Source organism: Ursus arctos, unplaced genomic scaffold (assembly GCF_023065955.2).
Source record: "Ursus arctos isolate Adak ecotype North America unplaced genomic scaffold, UrsArc2.0 scaffold_1, whole genome shotgun sequence".
Taxonomy (NCBI): domain Eukaryota; kingdom Metazoa; phylum Chordata; class Mammalia; order Carnivora; family Ursidae; genus Ursus; species Ursus arctos.
The window spans coordinates 66,388,604-66,411,715 of NW_026622763.1; the positions used below are offsets into that span (position 1 = coordinate 66,388,604).

Consider the following 23,112-nt stretch of genomic DNA (forward strand, 5'->3'; position numbering starts at 1 on the left):
TTTTTTTTTCAATGAATAATTCTGCCACATTTCTTCAGGCATAACTTTTTATTTCACTTTTAAATTATATCCTAAAAAGAACAGTGGTGTGTTAATAATGCTTAAAAACTTCCCTCTGTAGGGTGGAAGAAGGAAGAGTGGAAGAAGCTCTGACTTGTTTCATTTGCCAATTTATGTAGTGTACATACTTGAATCATGGCCAATTTCAAGTTCCAATGGGCAATCAAAGATTGAAATAGAAATCAAGGCAAGAGCAATAATCATAAAGTAAAACTTAAGAGGTAACAACACCCTGACAAAATGGTGATGAACCAAAATATTCCCATACGCTTTGATCCTTTAATTGTATAACTAAAACTTTAGCCTCAGGAAGAGTAGTGGCTGGACCCAGCCCAACCTGGCTGATTGTTGTATTTTCCGAACTTTTATAAGCTGGTTGTTAAACATGACCATTATTTAAAATTAATTAATGTAAATATACAATTAAATAAATTATATTTAAAACAAAGGCAAGAAATACTAAAAACTCATCACATCCCTTTTCTTCCCCTCTATATTTTACTGCTACCCATGCTCTTTAGCTTTTTACATCTATAGTATGCAACTGCACATTTCTTTCCAACTCTGCATTCAATACTGTCATGCTGGTCATAAGGAACAAGGTATTAATAAGATTTTTAAAATTTTATTATTTCAAATATTGAATTTAGGAATTTTGAGACTTGTCAATAGAGGTAAGAAAAGTACTGTATTCCACTGGACTGAGGAAGTGATTACACAGATAAGGAAGTAAGAGGGTGATAGGTGATTTTCTAGCCTAATAGAATGGACTCAGAGTTGAGTCTTTGGGGAATAAAATGGCAGAAGAATCGTAATATGTGTGACTGAGAAATGATGTGTGACTCTACTGATGTGTTCAAAAAATAGAATGTGGTTGCTAAATTTGAAGAAGGCTATTCTGGAAATGGAAGTGATGAGAGGTCATAGGTTTTTAAATTGTCTGCGATGACTATAGCAGCAACGTGGCAAGGCCTGCATTCCCAAACAGTGCACTAAGGTGCCCAGGGTGTCAGAGTAACTCACAGGGGCACTATACAATATTTTACATTTTTGAGAGAAACAGTGATACATGACATCGTTGGACATGGTTTGAGTTAGTCACTCAAGGTATTTACAGTTTCTTTGTTTAGTAAGATTTTATCTATTTATTAGAGAGAGAGCACAAGCAAGAGGGGTGGCCGAGGGAGAAGCAGACTCCCCACTGAGCAGGAAGCCCAGTGAGGGGCTTGATTCCAGGACCCTAGGATCATGACCTGAGCTGAAGGCAGATGCCCAACCAACTGGGCCATTCAGGTACTAACCCCCTTTTTAAAAAGATTTTATTTATTTATTTGAGAAAGAGGGTTTTTTTTTTTAAGATTTTATATATTTATTAGGTATTGACAGTTTCAACATTAGATTCTACTCTATTTCTTTTGATGATGCCATTTCTTTGCAAAGTTGCTTTTGGTGGTTGCAGGGATAAAGAACAAGTATCTCATGAAAATCAATGAAGAGACCCCACTAGTCACCATACAAGTCAAGATGAAGAATTCAGCTAAAATGGCCACAAATTGCTAAAAGGCAAATGTAAGTAAGAAAGAGAGTATAAAACCTCTGGAAGCCATAAATAGAAGGGAAATCCACAACCACCAATGCTCACAAGTAAGATTTGAAGCAAGGCAAGAGATCTGAACAAGCATGTCTCATGGTGCAGACCTGGAGGAAAGACAAAAGCCTGAAGGAGGAACTCCTTGAAAAGCACAGACAAAGCTCAAGAAGAAATATATAACTGGAAAAGTCCTATATCTATTAAAGAAACTGAAATAATAGTCTTTTTTTAACTGTCCATAGAGAAAACTCCAGACACAGACAACTTCACTGGTAAATTCTACATAACGTTAATAGAAGAAATAATATTAATCTTATACAAACTCTTCCAAAACACAGAAAGGAAGGAACACTTCCCAACTAATTTCATGAGGCTAGCATTACCTTGATACTAAAATCAGGAAAAATAGGTTGCAAAGAAAATACAGCTTCAGACCAGCAGCATTCCTGAACCTAGATTTTTTAAAATCCTGAACAAAATACTAGTAAATTACAATAAAAGTATATTAAAAGGTAATACATCTCAACTAAGTAGAACTCATCCCAGGAATATAAGACTGGCTTAACATTTAGAAATTTAATTCATTATAATGACAGACTACAGAAACACCATATGATCACTTCAAAGAAAGAATCTGATAAAATTTAATATCCATTCAACAAACTTTCAGCTTTCTCAATCTGATTTTTAAAATCTACAAAAGTTCCTATTGTTGATATCACACTTAATGGTAAATGACCGATTGCTTTTCCCCTAACATTAGGAACAAGGAAAAGGTGTGTTTTCACTACTCCTAGTCAGCACCAAACTTGAAGTTCTAGCCAGTGCAATCAGACAAGAAAAAGAAATAAAACTGTTCATTCACAGACAACATAATTTTCTACATAGAAAATCCTGAAGTAGCTACAAAAATATTTCTAGAACTAGTAAGTGAGGTTAGTAAGATCACAAGACACAAGATCAATCTACAAAATCAATCAGATTTGCATATATTAGCAATGATCAATTGGAAAATAAAATAATAACCCAAAACTACCATTTACAATACCACCACAACCCATAAAATATCTAGGCATAAATAGGTGCAAAGGTATGTACTGTGAATAGGTGCAAAATATATATGTGGAAAAAATAGAAAATACTGATGACATAAGTAAAAAAGACCTAGGTAAATGGAAATATATACTGTGATCATGGACTTGAAGACTCAGTATTAGTTGTATGTCAATTCTTAATCTCGATCAGGATCTCTTCAGTGTTATTCTAATCAAAATCCCAGTAGAAGTTTTGGTAGAGATCAACAAATTGGTTTTTAAATATATATGGAAAAGCAAAGAAACTAGAATAGTCAAGACAATTTTAGTAAAGAAGAACAAAATTGGAGAACTCCTCCTACCTGATTTCAAGTCTTGCTATAGACCTACATTAATCAAGACAGTGGACAGTGGGACACAAGAAGGAGGTGTGGTGTTCTCTCCTGACCACGAAGCAGCTCTAGGTGTTAGTTTCTGCAACTGCCTTTTGCCATTGATGATCATTCTTCTCTCTTCCTTTGGGCCAGTAAGAGGGAGAGGATGCAGTCTGAGTGGTTTCTAAAGGAAAAAAACAAAAAACAAAAAACAACAGTGTGGTACTGAAGAAAGTATAGATATATAGATCAAATATTGAGCGTCAGTAATAGATTCATATGTATATGAACAACTGATTTTTTATAAAGTTTTAAAAGCAATTCAGAATATAGATAGTTTTCAACTAATAGTACTGGAATATTTGGATATCTGTAGCAAAAAACAACAATAAAAAAAGAAGATTGATCCATATTTCATGCCCATTATAAAAATTGACTCAAAATGATTTATAGGACTAAATGTGAAATCTCAAACTATTACACTTCTAGAAAAAAAGCAATAAATTGTCCTTAATTAAAATTAAGAACTGCTCATTGAAAGACATTGTTAAGAACAAAAATGTAAGTCATACTGGGAGAAAATCACATATTTGACATAGAACTTGTATTTGGAAATGTATAAAGAACACTTGAAACTCAATCGTGAGACACATACAACACAATTTAAGATAAGCAGAATATTAGAATAGGCACATCACCAAAAAAGATAACAGATGACAAATAAACACATGGGAAAAAATGTTTGACATCACTAACCATTAGAGAAATGGAAATTAAAACACAGTGTAGTACCACCACACACTTATTAGAATGGCTAAAATTTATAAAAAATGGCTACAAATAACTAATAAATGGCTAAAATAAAGAATAGTACCAATTGTTGATAAGAATGCTGAGCAATTGGGACTTTCATACATAGCTGATAGGAACATAAAATATTACAGCCACTTTGGAAAATGGTTTCTTATAAAGTTAAACATAAAATTATCATATAATCTAGCAAATCCCACAATAAAATATTTACCCAAGTGAAATGAAACTTATATTCACACATATATTTTGTGAATGTTCACAAAGTCTTTATTTGCAATCACCCAAACTGGAAATAATCCAAATATCACTCAACTAAGAATATATAAACAAGACATATTACATTCATACAATGGAATATGACTCAGCAATAAAAAAACACTTTATTGATATACACATCATGAGAAAATCTTAAATATATTTTTCTAAGTGAAAGAAGGCAGATTCAAAAGACTGTATGTACAATTCCATTTACATGACATTCTGGAAAGACAAAACTATAGGAACAAAAAACAGCTTCAGAATAAAAATGATTGTCTACAGAGGGAGGGTGGGAAATACAATGGAAGGAACAGGAATAGAAGAAGTTAAATGCCTCTGAATACCCTGCTTTGTATACTTACTTTGGAACCATGTAAATTTTTACATAAGTATAAAACAACAGATGTTGGCAAGAATATGGAGAAAGGGGAACCCTCTTACACTGTTGGTGGGAATGCAAACTGGTGCAGCCATTGTGGAAAACAGTATGGAGTTTCTTCAAAAAGTTAAAAATAGAACTACCCTACGATCCAGCAATTGTACTATTAGGTATTTACCCAGATACAAAAATACTGATTTGAAGAGATACATGCATCCCAATGTTTATAGCAGCATTATCAACAATAGCCAAATTATGGAAAGAGCCCAAATGTCCAACTACTGATGAATGGATAAAGAAGAGGTGGTGTGTGTGTGTCTGTGTGTTTGTGTGTGTGTGGTGGAATATTACTGAGCCATAAATCACTAAATTATACACCTGAAACTAATATCACACTGTTAACTAACCAGAATATATCTTTTTAAAGATTTTATTTATTTATTTATTTATTTGAGAGACAGAGTGAACATGAGTGGGAGGAGGGGCAGAAGGAGAGGGAGAGGGACAAACATGCTCCCTGTTGAGCGTGGAGCCCCAAGTGGGGCTTGATCCCAGGACCCTGAGATCATGACCTGAGCTGAAGTCAGACGCTTAACTGACTGAGCCACCCAGAGGCCCCACTAACTGGAATTTAAATAAAAACTTGAAACTACAAAAAAAAAAAAAAAAGAAGAAGAAGAAGAAGAAGAAAGTAAACAACAACAACAAAAATAAACTTTCATGCCTTGATAAAAATGTTCTTTAGTTGAACAAACACTTTAATTAAACCATGTAACTTGTAGGAAAAAAAGCTAAAGCCCCGTTATAGGTTTATATTCATAGATAAGTCTACTTAGTTATATTTTGTCTTCATTTACTTAACTCAAGTAAAATTACAATTAGTTCAAATATTAGCACCAGTGGTATGATCATAGTTTCTGTTCTCTGAATACCAGTCTCCCAAATTCTAACTGCCCAACTTCCTTCATACTTTTTCACCAACTCCCTCTTCTCCTATCTCTTATATAAATTCTTTCTTCTGCAAAAACCATCTTCTGCCCCTTCTTTTGGGAAGCCTCAACCACACAGGCTCAGCTGCAGTGGCAGCCACACACCTATGACAGCAGTAAATCAGCAATGAATACAGCTTTAGTCAACCAGAAGTTAATCTCATCCTTGCATACTCAACTTCCACTATAAAACCACTGGGAGTTATGGACACATATCCACGTGTTGTGTTGTTTTGTTTTGTTTTACTAGGGCAAGCCAATAACCACAGCATAGCAATGCTTTTAATACTAAAACAACAGAACCTACAAGCAAACTAACTTATAAATTGAACTAAATTGCACTAACTTATTTGCTTGCTTACACTGTGGTAACATAAATAGAATTTTCCTGGTAGTTACCTCACAAAGAAAGAAAAAAAATCTTAAGACACCAAGGTAGGGTTGCATTGTTACCATAAACAGAGTTTGAGTAACAGCTTTGTAAAACTTTATTATAGCTAACAATCAGAACTAGGGTAAAAATACCCAGCTCTGCATTATAAGGAGCGCATTCCATAAAGAAAAATATTATTCAAATAGATAAATATATATTATTAATATATCATTTAGACTTTATTTGTTCCTATTGATTCACTCAAATGGACACATTTCTGCATGTTTTAAAAGCACCTAAATGCAAATTTGGTAATAATAAATGCCTAATCACCTTAAAATTCTTCAGATATTAAACATTTCATAACTTTATTCAATTGACTTAGCCATTCACTGTAATCTAGCTCACAGAGATGGTTATGTTTAACTTTGCTTCTTTGGTAATGTAGAACAAAACTTTTAAAGCATATCCTTAGTCTTAAGAAATCAGGGGAATGGAAGAAGGTAAGATAATTTTAACCAACCTTTTTCTTAACCGTCGGAAATGGAAAGATGCATGGATAGCATAAAAAGCATCTTCTAAAAAAAAAAAAAAGCATCTTCTCCTGCTGTCATTCACAAGCCACACTGAGCCCTACACTGTAAGACAGTACCACCAATAATGAAGTGTTCAAATCCATTGGTACAAGAGCCGGGCCCACGCAGAATGAGACGTATGAGATACCCAGGCTGGAAAATCTAAAGAGGCACTCATTGCAGTATGCTGAGAGTGCGTGCACCCTTAAATTTTGCACTTAGGTTATCCCATTTGTCTTACTCTAGTCCCTGCCCTGCACAAGAGCCCCAAAGTGATGCTGGCTGTAGGAGCCAAGGGTGCCCTATCTCCATGTTCCTTAGCTGAAGCTAAGTTGCAGAACCAATCCTCTCTTTAGTTGAAAGAGTTTACTCATCTCCAGCCCAGTGCTTGGAGATTCAACCATTTCCCTTAAGTGACCAAGATCAGGCTGGTGTGCTTTTCTACTAATCTAAGATACTGTCTCCTCCTCCCAAAGCCTGTGTGATAAGACCCAGTAGTCCCACTGCCAGATACTAGAGCCCTGCTTATAAACACCAGTCCACTATTTCAGGCCTTGCCACCTTCAGACAGACTTCCTGATGCAAATCACCTACTTAGATTACAATATTACTTCTCCCTTGATCTTACCTGTCTGTTATTTAAAGCCTGGCCAAAATCCCACCCTATTTCCAGTGCTACCTGCTTGCTAAGACCACCCTTTAGCATGTTAGTCTAGGCTTCTTAAAAGTCTGTGGCTCAGTCCGCCTCCTTTCAATTGGCGTCCAATTAGTCCTACCTCATCAGAGTTAACAGAATCATCCATTTATTGTGACAACCAAGATAACCAAAAATGCCTTCAGCTTTAGCCCTGTTGAGAATCACTGGAAGTAGAAGAGAGGACATACCTTCAATGAGAAAGAGGCCAAGCATTTGGGAGCCTGGTTCTTTCCACTCCATTGGTTCATAAACCCTACTTGTGTCAAATTCATCTGGAGGAACTTCTAACTTATCTTTTTAACACAAACTTAGATAGTGCTGGAAACTATTATAAACACCTGACAAACACTAACTCATTCAATCTTCATAACAACCCTTTGAGTTAGGCACTATTATTACTTCCATTCTACAGATTAGGAAACTGGGGCTTGAGAGGTTAATGACTTACCCGAAGTCACACATCTAATAAATATAAGCCTAACTTCAAGCCCAGCCATTTTGGTTATAAGGTAAATGGTTAACACTATGTTACGCAGCAGACAGCCATATCCCAGTCCCAAAAATTTGATCCAGTAAATCTGGGGAAAGGACTGAGAAATGTGTATGTCTATGAAAAAAATTTTCAGATGATTTTACATAGTTAGAAGGGCACCCACCTACTAACTGGTATGTGGGAACCACAACACTATTGCACACCCCATTTGGGAGAGACAGAAAGGAGACTTATGTGGCTAGAAACAATTGTGTGTTGCAATATACCAAAAAAGCAAGGGAAAACAGTGGTTGGGGAACTATTCATTCAAAACCTTGGAAGGCAGGATAATAATACCTTATGCCTTTATAAAATGATCAACAGTGAATTATGTATTGTTAAACAGAATGAAATATATTAAGAGTGTAGCACCAGAGGAAGAGTATAATAGCATTAATAAACATGAAATTATCTTACTAAGTAGGATACATGACAGCAATGGACTTAAATGAAGAAGGAAGAAGAGCCTAGCTAGTTGTATGGTGAGCTGCAGATGGTCAGTCCTGAACCAGTCAGGCAAGACAAATGATACCAGGTAACCCCAAAAGGTGGTTTTAAGCAATGTAGGAATTACAGCAGTTGAGAGAGGGAATAGAAGCAATTGGATATACATGAAAAAAATAAGATAAAATGTGAAAGAATTTTGAAAACAGTTTAGAACCATACAAATATGACTATCACTATTTCGTTTAGTAGTATGACATCTTAAGAGGCCCCCAGGAATAAAACAAAAACAAAAACAAAAAAATATCCAAGTCAAGCACAGTCATAAGCAATAACCCACCTCCAAAAGGGGGTAAGCAGCTGTAGACTGGTCAGCAGTATTTCTGACCACTCAGTATGGAAACAATTGTAGGTCAAAGAGTCAGCTCAAATCTGAACCAGAACTCCCACTCTGCCAGCTACTGCCATAGAAGGTGGAGTACAAAGAAGACCAATATACTCGGAAGCTCAGTCTCCAGCTATATAGAAAAGCCTCAACTTTGCCTCCAAGCATAAATTAAGATAACATCATGTGTCAGGAGAGGTGAGTTCCTAGGTTCCCACCAGAATTAAAAATAATATCCCATGTGTCAGGAGAGCTATGTCCCTAGGTTCCCACCAGCTCAACTGTATTAAACCCTAAAGGCTGGGATGCCTGGGTGGTTCAGTCAGTTAAGCATCTGTCTTCAGCTCAGGTCATGATCTCAGGGTCCTGGGATTGAGTCCCATTTTGGGCTCCCTGCTTAGCAGGGAGCCTGCTTCTCCCTTTGCTGCTCCCTCTGCTTGTGTTCTCTCTCTCTCTCTCTCAAATAAATACATAAAATCTTAAAAAAATAAAAGTAGTAAAACTTTCTAAAAAATGATCCAAAAGGACAGCCATTCCACAGTATATAAAAACAAGAAGCAAAAGTACATAAAATTAAAATTATGCATCTATTAATCAGTGTTTCTGTATTCAATTTTTAAAATAAATTATCTACTTATCTAATGATTAATCATTAATTAACCCAATTTATTATCTCAGGATTTCAAGTTACCTAAGGATTTTGAAGTTATGCATAAACTTACATAATACAGAACATAACTACTGTTGATATAAAAAGTATGTCTGAATAATTATTCAGAAATTTACATTTACATTTTTAATAAACTTGCATATTTTGTAGTAGTAATGCTAGCTTATTTAACCAGTAAACCAATATAAGAAGCTTAGGAAACTCAGATTATCTAATCTCTTCATGAGAAAGCAAATCTAAATGTCATTAAAAAAACATGCATCTGTATTTTACTTAACATTGACAAATCAGTGCAAAGATATATAACTGCTTTTTTCTTTCTTAAACCAAAATTATTAATCTAACCTGATTTCTCCAAAGACTCATCTTAATTATATAAATTTATATTCTTCACATGTATGTAAGCTAGCAGGTTTTGTAAGAAGAAATTTTTTCCTTAGAAGTTCAGTACATATTAAGTATTAGATATTTTGGGCTTTTTAAAATTTTGGGGATTTATGCAAGGGCACATTTATGTCTACAGACCAATCAGAACAGAAGTTCTTTAATTTAAGAGACATTATAATGGAATTCATTAATACCCTCCAGAAGTATGAAAACCTTTTACACTGAGCAACATATAAAGACTATTCTAAATTATAGTCACATGGACACATAGATAGCTTATAGCTTCAGTTTTACATCTCAATCATGGGTTGAAAGCACCACAGAAATACAAAAATTCACTGTCCCAGAACTCAAAAATCAGTTCTCCTTCCCAGTGGACACAAAGTTCTTAATTAATTTGAGCTCACAAAAGACAAACAAAAAGACCAAAAAACTGGATTCTTTCATCTCTCTTCTAATAGAGACTAGATCTCCATCATCCAATAGGTGTCATCAAACGGATATACCATAAAACCAAATCCCCAATCATTGTTGCTAGTAATATATAATAATTTATCAGGCATGCATACCTTAGAAACAAAAACAAAATTTTAAAAAAATCAGTAAAAAGGAAAAATAGACAGCAGACTTAGTCCAAGAACCAATAAAAGATATGCCTGGGCTTAAACCACACTGAGGTGTACTTCCTTAGCCATACAGTTTTGCTCCATCAGTTGAGTACACATCAGTTGTCAACTCTGTGGAACCTTGAGAGTTCTTATGCTTAAGTATAGGGCAGGATAGTATACACAAAATCATGTCTCTCGCGCAAGGATAATATGAACCTATGTCAAAGTTTTATTCAATCCATTAATTACTGAAGGAACAGATGATGTCAAAACCTAAGTTTATGAGAAACTAAGCATATATTAATAAAGAAATCGTTAGAATTTCAGAGTTAGATACAAAACTGAACAATAAATCACAACCTGTGGTATTATCTGGCCCAGCAGATAGAATTTTTGTGTGTGTCTCTGCCACACAAAAATCTACAAGTTAACCTCTGCTCCTACAGAATTGTAAAATAGCCCAGTCAATAGAAAGTCAGGCCCAGAAAAGATATAAAAGAACACCGGTAATCTCTTGTTTACAAGGCTTGGATAATTTTTCTCATAGGAGTGAGCTATTGCAAATATTGCATGGAACATACATAAAAAATTTATTCATTTATCTGAAATTTATATTTAACTAGGAATCCTGTATTTATATTTTAACCCTAATAAGAAGTTAACAAAAATTTTACCAAGTCTGTACAACGCCGTTGCCAGACTTAAATCAATGCCTAGTTTCATATCCTTCCTTGCCCAGACAATTAAGTGGTTATTTTTTACCCCGCTTCTATTTTGTATATTTACCACTGGAGGGCGCATATAACGCACAATCCACTGGACTCCAGGCGGTGAGGAGACCACAAGAGCGTTTCCACTTCGCATCCGCTAGGGGACCATGAGGCAACCTCTCCGATTTCACAGCCAGGATCACGCGCTCCCTAAGCACCTGTGCGCACGCGCACAACGCCTCCCACGATACGTCCGGATTGCGCAGGCGTTCCAGTGAGCGCGCCGCTGCTGCTGGTAAGACTGATGGGAAAGAGAACGGGAGGGGGTGGAGCCACGGGGAGCGCGCACGCGCTGAGGCTGAGGATGGGAGGTATTGGGCACGGGGCGGGGGGGAGGGGGCGCTGCTACAACTTGAGTTCCGCGCGCTCGGTAGAAATGCCCAGCAGGGGGTCACGGCCCGAGGACGGCGCCGGGTTGTTCTCCGCAGACCACTCGACGCTGCACAAGGAGGATCTTAGCAGCAAGGTGAGTGTGGGACGAGGCGCGAAGGTCCGGACTGGGCTCCGCTTGTCTCCGAAGAAGGTTCCCCGCGCCACATGGCCCAGCCTAGGCTTTGCCCTGCTGCTTTGCTCCTTCAGTCTTAGCATTTGGCAGCTAGAGTTAAAGGGAGACCATGAAATTTGCCCCGAGATTAGACCCAGATGGTAGTGGGACAGAGGTTTGGTTGGGATCTTTTCTCTCTACTCTTTTTAAGCTGTTAGAAGTACCTCTCACCCCAAATCTATTGTGGTGTTTTCCATCTCAGAAAATGCCACCATCATCCATTCAGTCGTCCGTGCCAGTTACCTCGGAGCTCTCCTTGACGTCCATCACGAAGATTAACCAGTTCTACTTCTGAAGCTCGTTTCAGATAAATCTCTTTATCACAATGCACACACATCATCCTAAACCAGCCATCTTCATCTGCCATCGGGAATCCTGCAGAAGTTTCCTAACCGGTCTCGTTCATCCATCCTTACCTTCTTCCAGTCTATTCTCCACTTTAGCCAGAGCAGTGATCCTAAAATATGTATCAGATTGTCGCTGTTCTGTCCAAAAGGGCGGGGGGAGGGGGAGCAATTCTTAACTGCCATAAACAGATAGAACCTTTAAAAATATGCTGGAGATGGGAATGGTTATAGCTTTTCAGGTATTAGATGGCCTAGATTTTACTTTAGTTCTGTCCCAAACTGACAGTGACATCTCAAGCAATCTCTAATCCCTCTGTATCGGTTTCCTTGAAATGTGTACTTGCTATTTCTAAAATGAATGGGGATGCGCTGTTCAAACACAAGTCTGAAGGAGGTTATACAAATTTGGCCTTGGAATTCAATTCAAATCTAGCCAATTACTACGTTGACTGGAAAGACAGAAGTGTGCACACCATAGGGAGTGAATTTTCAAAGCACATACAGCCCACTCCAGTTACTACCATAGCAAGCCATTTATACTGATGTATGACAGATCTCTGAGGTGTGTGAGGTAGGACAGAGATTATAACACCTGCTTTTAGAGGCACTGGTGACACAGTATCATGTTCACAACATAACTGTCTTTACTGAAAAGAGTTAGAAATTTCACTTCCACTTAGTTGTGCCTTGTGCCCTATCCTAGTAATAAGAAGTGAGGCATAGTTCAACAGTGCCAGCACCATTCTCCTCTTCAAAACATAAAGAGGAATAAAGCCAAGATGGAAAGTGATATGCCTTACTGCCCCAGGTAGGGCATTTAGTACTACTTGCTTGTTCTGAATGTGTGGCTGCACTGTTCAGTATATAAATCATGAAAAGCATTGATATCTCATGACATGTGCTATTAAAAAAAAAAAGCTAAAACATAAAAGAAATCATTGAAAACCGATATTACTTTTGGTGCATACTGTCTTTTTGAAATAAAAGGTACAGACTTTGTTTAGTAACTCTGGCCCTTGCATGAATGCTGGTTACCAATGCCAAACCCCCTATCTGGGCTCAGTGGGTTTCTAATACCTGTCAGGTGTAATCACTGTTTCCTCTTCCAAATTTCCCCCAGCTGCATCCCCACACATTGCTGTTCAAAAAGAATCTGTGTATTCACAGACTGCCCAGTTGGACAATCAGTAAATTATAGCCCCTATCTCATCTCTCTAATTTAAAAAGGCCCTCAATTGAGCGTTTTTTGCTAGCCTCTGATTTAAGAAGTTTTTCTTTATTTCAATAGATTAAAGAACAAAAAGTTGTTGTGGATGAACTTTCTAACCTGAAGAAGAACAGGGTGAGTTATTAGGGTAATTCTGAATTGTGTGTTGGAAGGTTTGGTTATATCTTATTAACTATATATTAAAGTTAAATGAATTATATATAAGATTTATATTTACATTAAAATATGCAAGATTTCAGAATTTTTTAGTTACATTGAAAAAGTGAAAAGTGTCCAAAATTTTATATACATATGTGAATATCTATATGTTAATTATAGTTGATAATATTTTTTCCCATCATATGCAATTTGTACTACCTTTGAACCAAAAGATACTAATTATACAATGGTATCTTGGAGCTGTAATCACTAATGGTATTTACTTATATTTGAATTTGGTGTTTTCTTTTGAATTAAAATACCTTTAAATATACTAAGAAAGGAAACTATGCCTTTAAGTGAATGTGGATAATTGTTGAAAAAACAAAAAGGATAAATTGCTTTCCCCTTCCCCAAATTTTTTTACACAAATCTTCCAAATACTTAACATTTCCATTAATGTATTCATAAACAAGCAATCTACTGCTTTATGTATATTTAAACTGTCAAAAATTACATTTTAAAGTTCAGGAAGAAATGATTTTGAGCCCTTTAAAGCATGTATAACTGACAGGTTGGTTAAACATTTCTGATATTGTCCCTTTTGCAATTTTAGAACTTAAGGCACAACTGATACAAACTTTCTAGAGGGCAGGTTGGCAGAATGTATCAAAGTTAAGACTATGTAGCACTTTGACCCAGTTCCATTTGTAGGAATTGATACTTAGGAATCATGGGAGTGCACAAAGATTTAGTTACAAAGAACTTCATTGCAACATTGATTTATAAAGTTGGTAATATCTTAAATGTTTAAAACTTGAGGACTTATCAAATAAACTGTAATGTTATACCCATACAGTAATGTTGTAAAAGAATAATTATTGATAAGAAAAAGTGTTCCCAACATATTGTTTGTTGATAAAAGCAAATAATAAATCTGTATTTCTAGTAAGAGCCTTTTTGTTCAAGGAAACTGGTAGTTTGGTATGTGCAGAGAAAAAACATTTCACCTCAGTGTTAGTGGTAGCAGTTTCTAGATGGCAGAATAATGGGTGACTTTTGTTTATCTGTATTCGCTAAGGTATTATTCTGAGTATATGTCACTGAAGTTCAAGAATATACAATAAAAAGGTTCAGAGTTTTGGCATTCACTTTTTGGATTAAATCCTGATATTAGCCTAAATTATGTTTTACAGAAGGTATATAGGCAGCAACAGAACAGCAACATATTCTTTCTTGCAGACCGAACAGAAATGCTTTCTGAAAGCAAAAGTAAGTTTTTTTGGTATATTATATAGAAATGCATGAAAAGTCTTTTCTAGGGTTTCTGTAGAAACTCATGGTCATTCCTAAATTATACTGTCTGTATCTGAATGTTTAAATATATATCTGAAGGTTGGATGGTGGTATATCAAATGAAATTAGTGCTGTGGTTTGGTTTTTCCTCAAGTTGGCCTTCCAAAATGAGTCTACAGTAAAAAAATAAAATAAAATAAAAATATATAAGTTGTGTTAGAAAACCATAATTATTAATGTGTGCTTTAGAATTTTTGGCAGATCTAGGTATGAAAACTGCTCTACCACTTTCTCCCTTCGTGACTTTGAGTGAATCACTTTAAGCCTCCAAAGTTTGAGGGGATTTAAACAAGAAGGAATAGATAAAGTTCATAGCCCAGTGCCTGGGCTAAAATAAGCATTTAATAAACAGAAATTATTTTCCTAAAAGATAAACATTTGTCGTTACAAGCCTGTTGTAACACAGTGCATATACTCAAGTGGTTTGATCTTGGTAAGTGTCGCTCTATGAATTACTAGGGAAAGGTCTAAGAATTTTCATTTTACTCAATATTTCTTCTCCCCTCCCCGACAGATATATTGGATGAACTGAAAAAAGAATACCAAGAAATAGAAAACTCAGAGAAGACCAAAATCAAGAAATAGTCAACTTGATTTCACATAACAATGTGTGGCATTTGTTGTTCTGTAAGCTTTTCTGTTGAGCATTTCAGCAAAGATTTGAAAGAGGATTTACTGCATAATCTTAACCGACGGGGACCCGATAGTAATAAACAGTTGTTAAAGTCTAGTGGTAGCTACCAGTGTTTATTTTCTGGTCATGTCCTTCACTTAAGAGGTGTTTTGACTGCCCAGCCTGTGGAAGATGAAAGGGGCGATGTGCTCCTGTGGAATGGAGAAATCTTTAGTGGCATAACGGTTGAAGCTGAAGAGAATGATACTCAAATAATGTTTAATTACCTTTCCTCTTGTAAGAATGAATCTGATGTTTTGTCACTCTTCTCAGAAGTCCAAGGTCCTTGGTCTTTTATATATTACCAAGCATCCAGTCATCATCTATGGTTTGGTAGAGATTTTTTTGGTCGCCGTAGCCTGCTTTGGCATTTTAGTAATTTGGGCAAGAGTTTCTGCCTCTCTTCAGTTGGCTCACAGACATCTGGAGTGGCCAGTCAGTGGCAAGAAGTTCCAGCATCTGGAATTTTCAGAATTGATCTCAAGTCAGCTTCCATTTCCAAATCTTTGGTTTTAAAATTGTACCCTTGGAGATCTATTTCTGGGGAGAATGTCATCAAAGAATGTGTTAATAGCCTGATTCAAATTTCAGCAAACTTGCCAACATTTGTATCAGCGGTAGCAAATGAAGCCAAACTATATCTTAAAGAACCTGTTGCTCCTTTAAATATGGTGTTGCCACAAGCTCCACTGACGATTCCTTGCAGTAATATTGCTAGTGTCCCTCCTACAAGGGAAACACTTCAGGTGTTTCTTACTGATGGACACATGAAGGAAGTAGTTCAGCAATTCATTGATGTCCTGAGTATTGCAGTGAAGAGGCGTGTCTTGTGTTTACCTAGGGATGAAAACCTGACATCAAGTGAGGCTTTGAAAACTTATGCTAGGAAAGCAAATGTTGCAATCCTGTTTTCTGGGGGTATTGATTCCATGGTTATTGCAGCCCTTGCTGACCGCCATATACCTTTAGATGAGCCAATTGATCTTCTTAATGTGGCTTTCATGACTAAAGAAAAGACTGTATTAACTGGTTTTAACAAAAAGAGGAAAAAACAGAAAAGTCATTGTGAAATACCTTCTGAAGAATCCTCTAAAAATGCTGCTGCTGCTGGTGATGACGACAGTCCTGATAAACAATTCGGAGTACCAGATCGTATCACAGGAAGAATGGGGCTAAAGGAACTACAAGCTGCTAACCCTTCCCGGATTTGGAATTTCGTTGAAATTAATGTTTCTCTGGAGGAACTGCAAGAATTAAGAAGAACTCGAATATGCCACTTAGTTCAGCCGTTGGATACAGTGTTGGATGATAGTATTGGCTGTGCAGTCTGGTTTGCTTCCAGAGGAATTGGTTGGTTAGTAACCCAGGATGAAGTGAAATCGTATCAGAGCAGTGCAAAGGTACGGCATGGCAGACACACTGTACTCAGAATTTCTGAGACCTGGTTTTGACCCTTTAAAGCTATTAGCATTTAAATTGCAAGAATGTAGCATATTTTAATTGCATTTAATCTACAGTGCAGTGTATAAGACTTTTTAAAAATTGGGCATATTTTACTATTTTATAACTTGTGCTTTTGTCAGAAAATTATTTTTGAGATGATAACTTTTTAAGCTTTGCTTTTGTTTTAGTCATTTTCTTTATCTTACATTGGAAGTATGGATTTCTTTAAACCGTTACAGGTAGTTCTCACTGGAATTGGTGCTGATGAGCAACTTGCAGGTTATTCTCGCCATCGTGTCCGCTTTCAGACACACGGAATGGAAGGATTAAATAAGGAAATTGAGATGGAACTGGGACGAATATCTTCTAGAAATCTTGGTCGTGATGACAGAGTTATTGGTGATCACGGAAAAGAAGCAAGGTAATTCTACTTATCCAAGTGCTGTGGGTAATTTTGTAGAAACACTAGACTATAAAAGGAGATTTTTCGGTTCCTTTTCTTTGCAAGACTGTTCAAATGAGTAACAGTGGCAACAATAATATCTTGGCTTTATATTACAAACACTGTCCATCAGAGGGAAAGCTGGGGAGGAGTCAGGGGACCAGTTATTTTCCAGAACTCATTCTCTAAATGTCTTTTTGGTAATTTTCAAAGATAATACAATGATGTGATTGTTTTCCATGCTACAATGAAAAAGACTATAAAACTGAGGTAATGAAATGCTGAGAGAAAGTATTTAAAGGATTGGGTTTTGTTTCAAATGTTTGCTTTCCTCCCAGTAAGAGCATAGGCCCTACTCCCATGCTTTCCCCTGCAGTGTGAGGGCACCTGGCTTTGTCACTATGGACATTTCTGTATGTAGAGAGCCATACTGATAGAAATGGTGGTTCCAGTATTAGATTCCCCTCTGCTACATGTTTTGAACTCAATTTGGTCATATGTTGCAGATTACCTAAAACTTTCAAAGAGATGAAGGCACTTTCGTGTGTATATTCTTTCTTAATTCAGGGGTTTATTTTTACCTACAACATATTTCTGATGGTAGTAAACAAATGCTTGAAAACCACTTTTTAAATTACTGAGGATAAAGAAAGATGTATTATTTAGTTATAAAAAGCAGAAGTTTGTTCCAGTAGGTTAATTTATTAAGTGGAGTTTTTTACAAGGGTACAAGCATGTGAGAACAGGGAGTCCTAATAAGCTTTGGGAGAATTAAGACATCATAATACAACTACTCCAACACTTCACTGTTCCTTAACTCTACTTCAGCTTTTCAGTATATATAGAAAATATATAAATTCTATGTGTATTGAAGATACATGTATAATATACATGATTAATATGTATTACATACCACAGTATAAAAGCCGTAAAATGTTTTCCTTTGAAGGATATATGTATTTGAGAGAGAGAGAGAAATTCAGTCCTTTATTTCAGGTAGGCCAGAGAAAAGGGAATTTAATTTACTCAGTAAAAGCAGTTAATTTTAAAGGCCCCATAGGATACCCTTACGTAAAAGTGCATATGAAGAAGGTGAAACAGCGAATACAGAATTGTGATGTAACAAATACCACGATAGTGACTAGATCTAAAAAATGAATTTATTATGTATCTTGGTAAGCATTAACAGTGCTTAGTTGATTAGATTATCTTATATATAAATTTGTTTTTGCAATTAATTCATTTTTATAAAATAGTCCACATAACAAATGCCTTTTCCCTTTCCAGTCTCTCTACTTGAGCTAGAATAAAATGTAATAAAACAGAAACACTACTGTAACAGTTTTGCATTTAAAGAATTGGAGGGAGAGTTTTAAAGTATTTTAAACAAAAAACACAATTTTATAGGAAATTAGGGAAGCCTAGGGGCAGAAAATTATTTATTTTAATCTAATACTTTGTTTTTTTTATACCATTGGTCTCCATTTAAATGGCTTAAATGTAATCAAACAATGTTTTTTAAAGATTTACTTATTTCAGACAGAGAGAGCATGAGTGGGAGGAGCAGAGGGAGAGAGAATCCTCAAGCAGACTCCCTGCTAAGCACGGAGACTAATGCGGGGCTCAATCCTACCATTGACCATGAGATCGTGACCTAAGTGAAAACCAAGAATTGGACACTTAACTGACTGCCACCCATGTGCACCAATTTTTTTTTTTAAGATTTATTTATTTCAGAGAGAGAATGCAGGAGCGCAAACAGGGGGAAGGGCAGAAGGAGAGGGGAAGCCGACTCCCTGTTGAGCATGGAGCCTGACTGGGGTTCTGTCTTGTGACTGGGAGATCATGACCTGAGCTGAAACCAAGAGTCAAACGCTCAACTGACTGAGTCACCCAAGTGCCCCTAAACAATTTTGATACCATAAAATTTTACCATAAGTAAATGTTTCACAAGTTGAGGATTATAGAGCCCTTCTGAATTGATTTCACACCTCTAAAGTTCATTTTTTTTGACATGATAAAGAGCAGACACAGATTGAATAATTGAATCAAGACTGTACTTGTGGAGCACCTGGGTGGCTCAGTCAGTTAAGCGTCTGCCTTGGGCTCAGGTCATGATCTCAGGGTTCTGGGATCCAGCCCCACATCAGGCTTCCTGCTCATCGGGAAGTCTGCTTGTCCTTCTCCCTCATCCCCCACCACCAGGCTCTCTGTCAAATAAATATACAAAATGTTATTAAAAAAAAAAAAAAAGAATGTACTAGTTTTCAAGGCATCCCCAAAGAAACCTTGTGAAGCAGCTTGAGATTATTTCTTACCGTAGACTTATTTATTTTTTGAGGCAAAATTTATTTATTTTGTAGCATATGTATTAAAACTAGTCACATGAAATATTTGTACTGTGATTAAATTTTAGCTGTAAAATTGTGTAAATAACCAGAATATTTTTAATTGAGAAAATAGTGCCACCAAAAATAATTTGATGCTATAAATTTTAACATTGAATAAAATGTAAAAGAAATAATAACAAATTGGTTTTATTTTTTTATAGTGGTTATATTTATCTATTTATTTTAGATTTCCTTTCCTGGATGAAAATGTCGTTTCCTTTCTGAATTCCCTACCAGTTTGGGAGAAGGCAAACTTGACTTTACCCCGTGGAATTGGTGAAAAACTAATTTTGCGTCTTGCAGCAGTGGAACTTGGCTTAACAACCTCTGCTCTTCTGCCAAAACGGGCCATGCAGTTTGGATCTAGAATTGCAAAAATGGAAAAGAATAATGAAAAGGCATCTGATAAATGTGGAAGGCTCCAAGTCATTTCCTTGGAAAACCTTTCTATTGAAAAGGAGATTAAAACGTAATATTTCACAATGTAACAACATTTATTGAATGATGATTATGTAAAAACACTCTGCTGCTTTATTATTATATAATGTAGTGGTATTAAGTTTCATTACATGAATTTTTACTTGGCTGTGTAACTTAATAGAGCCAGTTTAGTCAAATTGACACAGGAGAAAAAGATAATACTCGAAAGAACAACTTGATCAAGTTCGAAGCTGTGATACTAACATTACTTTGAGCTCTTACATGGTAATGTCCCACCAGCAACGCTAAAAGAAGGCAGCTTTTACCGACTCTCTTCTTGGTAGCTACACCCAGAAATAACTCAATTTGTTGTTGTCACGGGCCTGGTTAAACAGCGCTCTATTTGACAGATGAGAGAACTAAGGTTTAGAGAAGCTAAACGGGTTTGCTTGAAGTTCACACTCCTGAGCAACACTTGTTACTTCTCTTATATCTCTTTAGGCAGCTAATTTTCCCACTCAGAACTTCTGACGATTTTAAGCATTCTCCTATCCCCAAAATCTGTAGCCTCCCTCTCTTTGCCTCATTCTCAGCTCATGACCTGAGCTTTTCACAGAGAATCAGAGTCATTAGGACAAGATATGCCTCCACTTTCCAACACTAGAACTTCTAAGTGACGTGTAGGTACACCCATCCTTTTCTCCCTTCTTGTCATTAGAAGGGGAAATGTGTCCATCCACCCATCAGAAGGCTGTGCCTCCACCTGTTATTTGTATCCCAACCCTTCTTGCCTCTCAGGAACCTTCTACTCTTCTCTCTACAGTATCTTCAGCCTCTTCTCTGTCGGATCCCTCCTAACATCATTTAAAGTGTTCTGGTCTAACCAGTTTAGAATGCACATACCTGGTTCTGTATCTTCCTCTGCTTATCATCTCTTGCCTCCCATCCACTCTTACCCTCTCCACCCTTCATCTCAACTCCACTCCAGCCTGACACCCACCCACATTAGTCAGCTGTGACCACCATACCAAGGTCACTGGGGTCTATCCTGATTAGGGCTGACACCCTTTCTAGACCTGGACATACTTTGATTCTTTTAATCTTGGTGGGAAAGCAGTTTTAGAATACTGACAAACAGAAACCTGTCAAAGACTGTTCATGTGCCCTGTATTTATCCTCTGGGAAATGCAATGTTCAAACCATGTTTAGATAGTAACTTTAATAGCTTTCATCCCTTTACCTGAGGGCAGACAACGAAGTATCTGTGTGGTCCTGAGCACCAAACTGACATTGCTCCCATCAGGAATAGATAAACTGATAGGTTTGCCTAGCAGCCTAGATTTGAATGTAATAATAACTTTCATAGTAACAATGCAGTTCAATACTATTGTTCATGTAGTGATGATTCTGTGGCAGGCACTACTTTATGAGCTTTGCATGTGTTAATCCAGGTGAACCTCTAGGGAATTTCCAGCAGAATTCTGCTCCAGCAGAATACCGTGTGCGCAGGTTTTTTGTTTTGTTTTGTCCCCAGAGAGCCTAATTCTTTAAAACCTTCTTACCACTTAATTCCATAAACCCTGGGATGAGGGTTTGTGTTAGTCCTTAAACAATTTTCCCAAGATTTGAGACACTTAGAACAAACCATCTGGGTACCTGAGCAAAAAACATGCAAGTAGAATTTACATACACTGCTCATAAGTGCAAACATGAAAATCTGTTAAAGTAGCAGTGACTTTTTTACATCCCTGCTCTGGAGCAGCAAACATAAATTTTTAATACTACCTCCATAGCAGCTAAAATCATGACATGGTTGGACTAAGAGAAATTCCACTCCCAGGTAATCCCTAAAACATCCATGTTGGTAAACTCAGTGGGAAAGTTTAAGTTATCCCCCTTGACATAGCAGCAGCAGTCAATGAAGTTGGGATTCCTTTATTTACGGAACACTTCTCTTGACTTGTGTGCCCAATCTTGGTTTTCCTCCTGCCTTCGTGACCGCTTGCTCTTTGTGTTCTTTGCTGACTCCGTCCTCCCCACCTGACCTTTAGATAATTAGACTTCTTAGGTTTCCATCCTGGGTTCCGAACTTCTCGATTCTTTCCCTTGGTGATTTAAGCCTGCCCACATGTATGCATCCACCCCAACCTGCCATTCTTAGCCAAGACCTGACCTGTATACTTAAGGCATACGTGACATCTCTACTCGGTTCTCTCACAGGTACATCAAGGTCAGTATGTCTACAGCTGAACTCTTAATCTTGCCCTGATTCCCCATCTCTCCTGACAGAAATTTGAGCGTCATCTGGATAACCACTTTCTTTTTTGAACACCACCCCCATTCAATGTCGCCACCTCGTTATTTCTCAAATCCATCCACAGCCCTGCATCTCCACTGCCACACACTCTAGCTTGTACCCAGCATCTACTGCCACCAACCTAGCCTAAACTTTTAGAATAAAGTTCAAAATCATTAACTCAGCAGCCTGGGTGATTAGGCCCTCGCCTGCCTCTATGGCCTAATTTTGTGCCCATTGTCTCTCTAGTTCTTTAAGCAAGGTTTTGTTCGGTTTCTCAAAAAGTTCAACTTCCTTCTCAACTGGATTCTTCATCACCTGTTCCCTAACCCTGGAAAGCTATTTCTCCAACTCTGCTTGGATAGCTCTTTTTCATCTTCCTGGCTCAGTTTAAAATATCACTTCCTCGGGGCAGCCTTTCCCAGCCCCTTGTCTCCGTTAGATTTCTTGCATGTGCTGTCATTACACCTCACATTTATCAACCTGATTAAATACAATTGTATGATTATCTGCGTAACTGTAAGCTCCTTGAGCTTTTGTGTCTGTCCTGTTGTCCAGGGTCTCTGAGTCCCGGACACGATGCCTGGCTCATAATAAGCGTTCCATAAATACTCGCTGAGTGGAAGAATGATGATGCAGGTGGGATTCCAACTCAGGACTCCTTCAGAGCCTGGCGCCTTGGCCTCTGCCACTCTGGTTTTGTGTTTTCGTAGAGGCAAATCGTGAAAGTGAAAAGTGATGGGGAAGCACAGTGCTCAGAGCATGAGGCGGGATTGAGTTGTAAAGAGGGGAGGGGCAGGGACACCTGTCTGGAAAAATTCCTCAGCGCGAAGGGAGCGCCACGCCGCGGGGGAGGCACGGCCCGCGGGCGCGCAGGGGCGCCCCCTTGCGGCGCG

General features: G+C 37.3%; 2 protein-coding genes and 1 pseudogene across 2 annotated transcripts; all 3 read left to right on the forward strand.

Moving 5' to 3' along the window:
- The first annotated feature begins 3,055 nt into the window (after positions 1 to 3,055).
- Positions 3,056 to 3,241, forward strand: LOC113250942 (small nucleolar RNA U3; annotated as a pseudogene).
- Positions 3,242 to 11,230: 7,989 nt separating this feature from the next.
- Positions 11,231 to 15,174, forward strand: ASDURF (ASNSD1 upstream open reading frame). Its single transcript, XM_026492342.4, has 4 exons — positions 11,231 to 11,405; positions 13,119 to 13,172; positions 14,393 to 14,468; positions 15,067 to 15,174. Exons 1-4 carry the CDS (start codon positions 11,244 to 11,246, stop codon positions 15,135 to 15,137), a joined length of 363 nt encoding a protein of 120 aa, XP_026348127.2. The 5' UTR covers positions 11,231 to 11,243; the 3' UTR covers positions 15,138 to 15,174.
- ASNSD1 (asparagine synthetase domain containing 1) lies at positions 15,159 to 22,721 on the forward strand. The gene is made up of 3 exons (XM_026492340.4): positions 15,159 to 16,625; positions 16,908 to 17,089; positions 19,688 to 22,721. The coding sequence occupies exons 1-3, from the start codon at positions 15,159 to 15,161 to the stop codon at positions 19,971 to 19,973; spliced, it is 1,935 nt and encodes a 644-aa protein (XP_026348125.1). The 3' UTR covers positions 19,974 to 22,721.
- Positions 22,722 to 23,112: the final 391 nt, after the last annotated feature.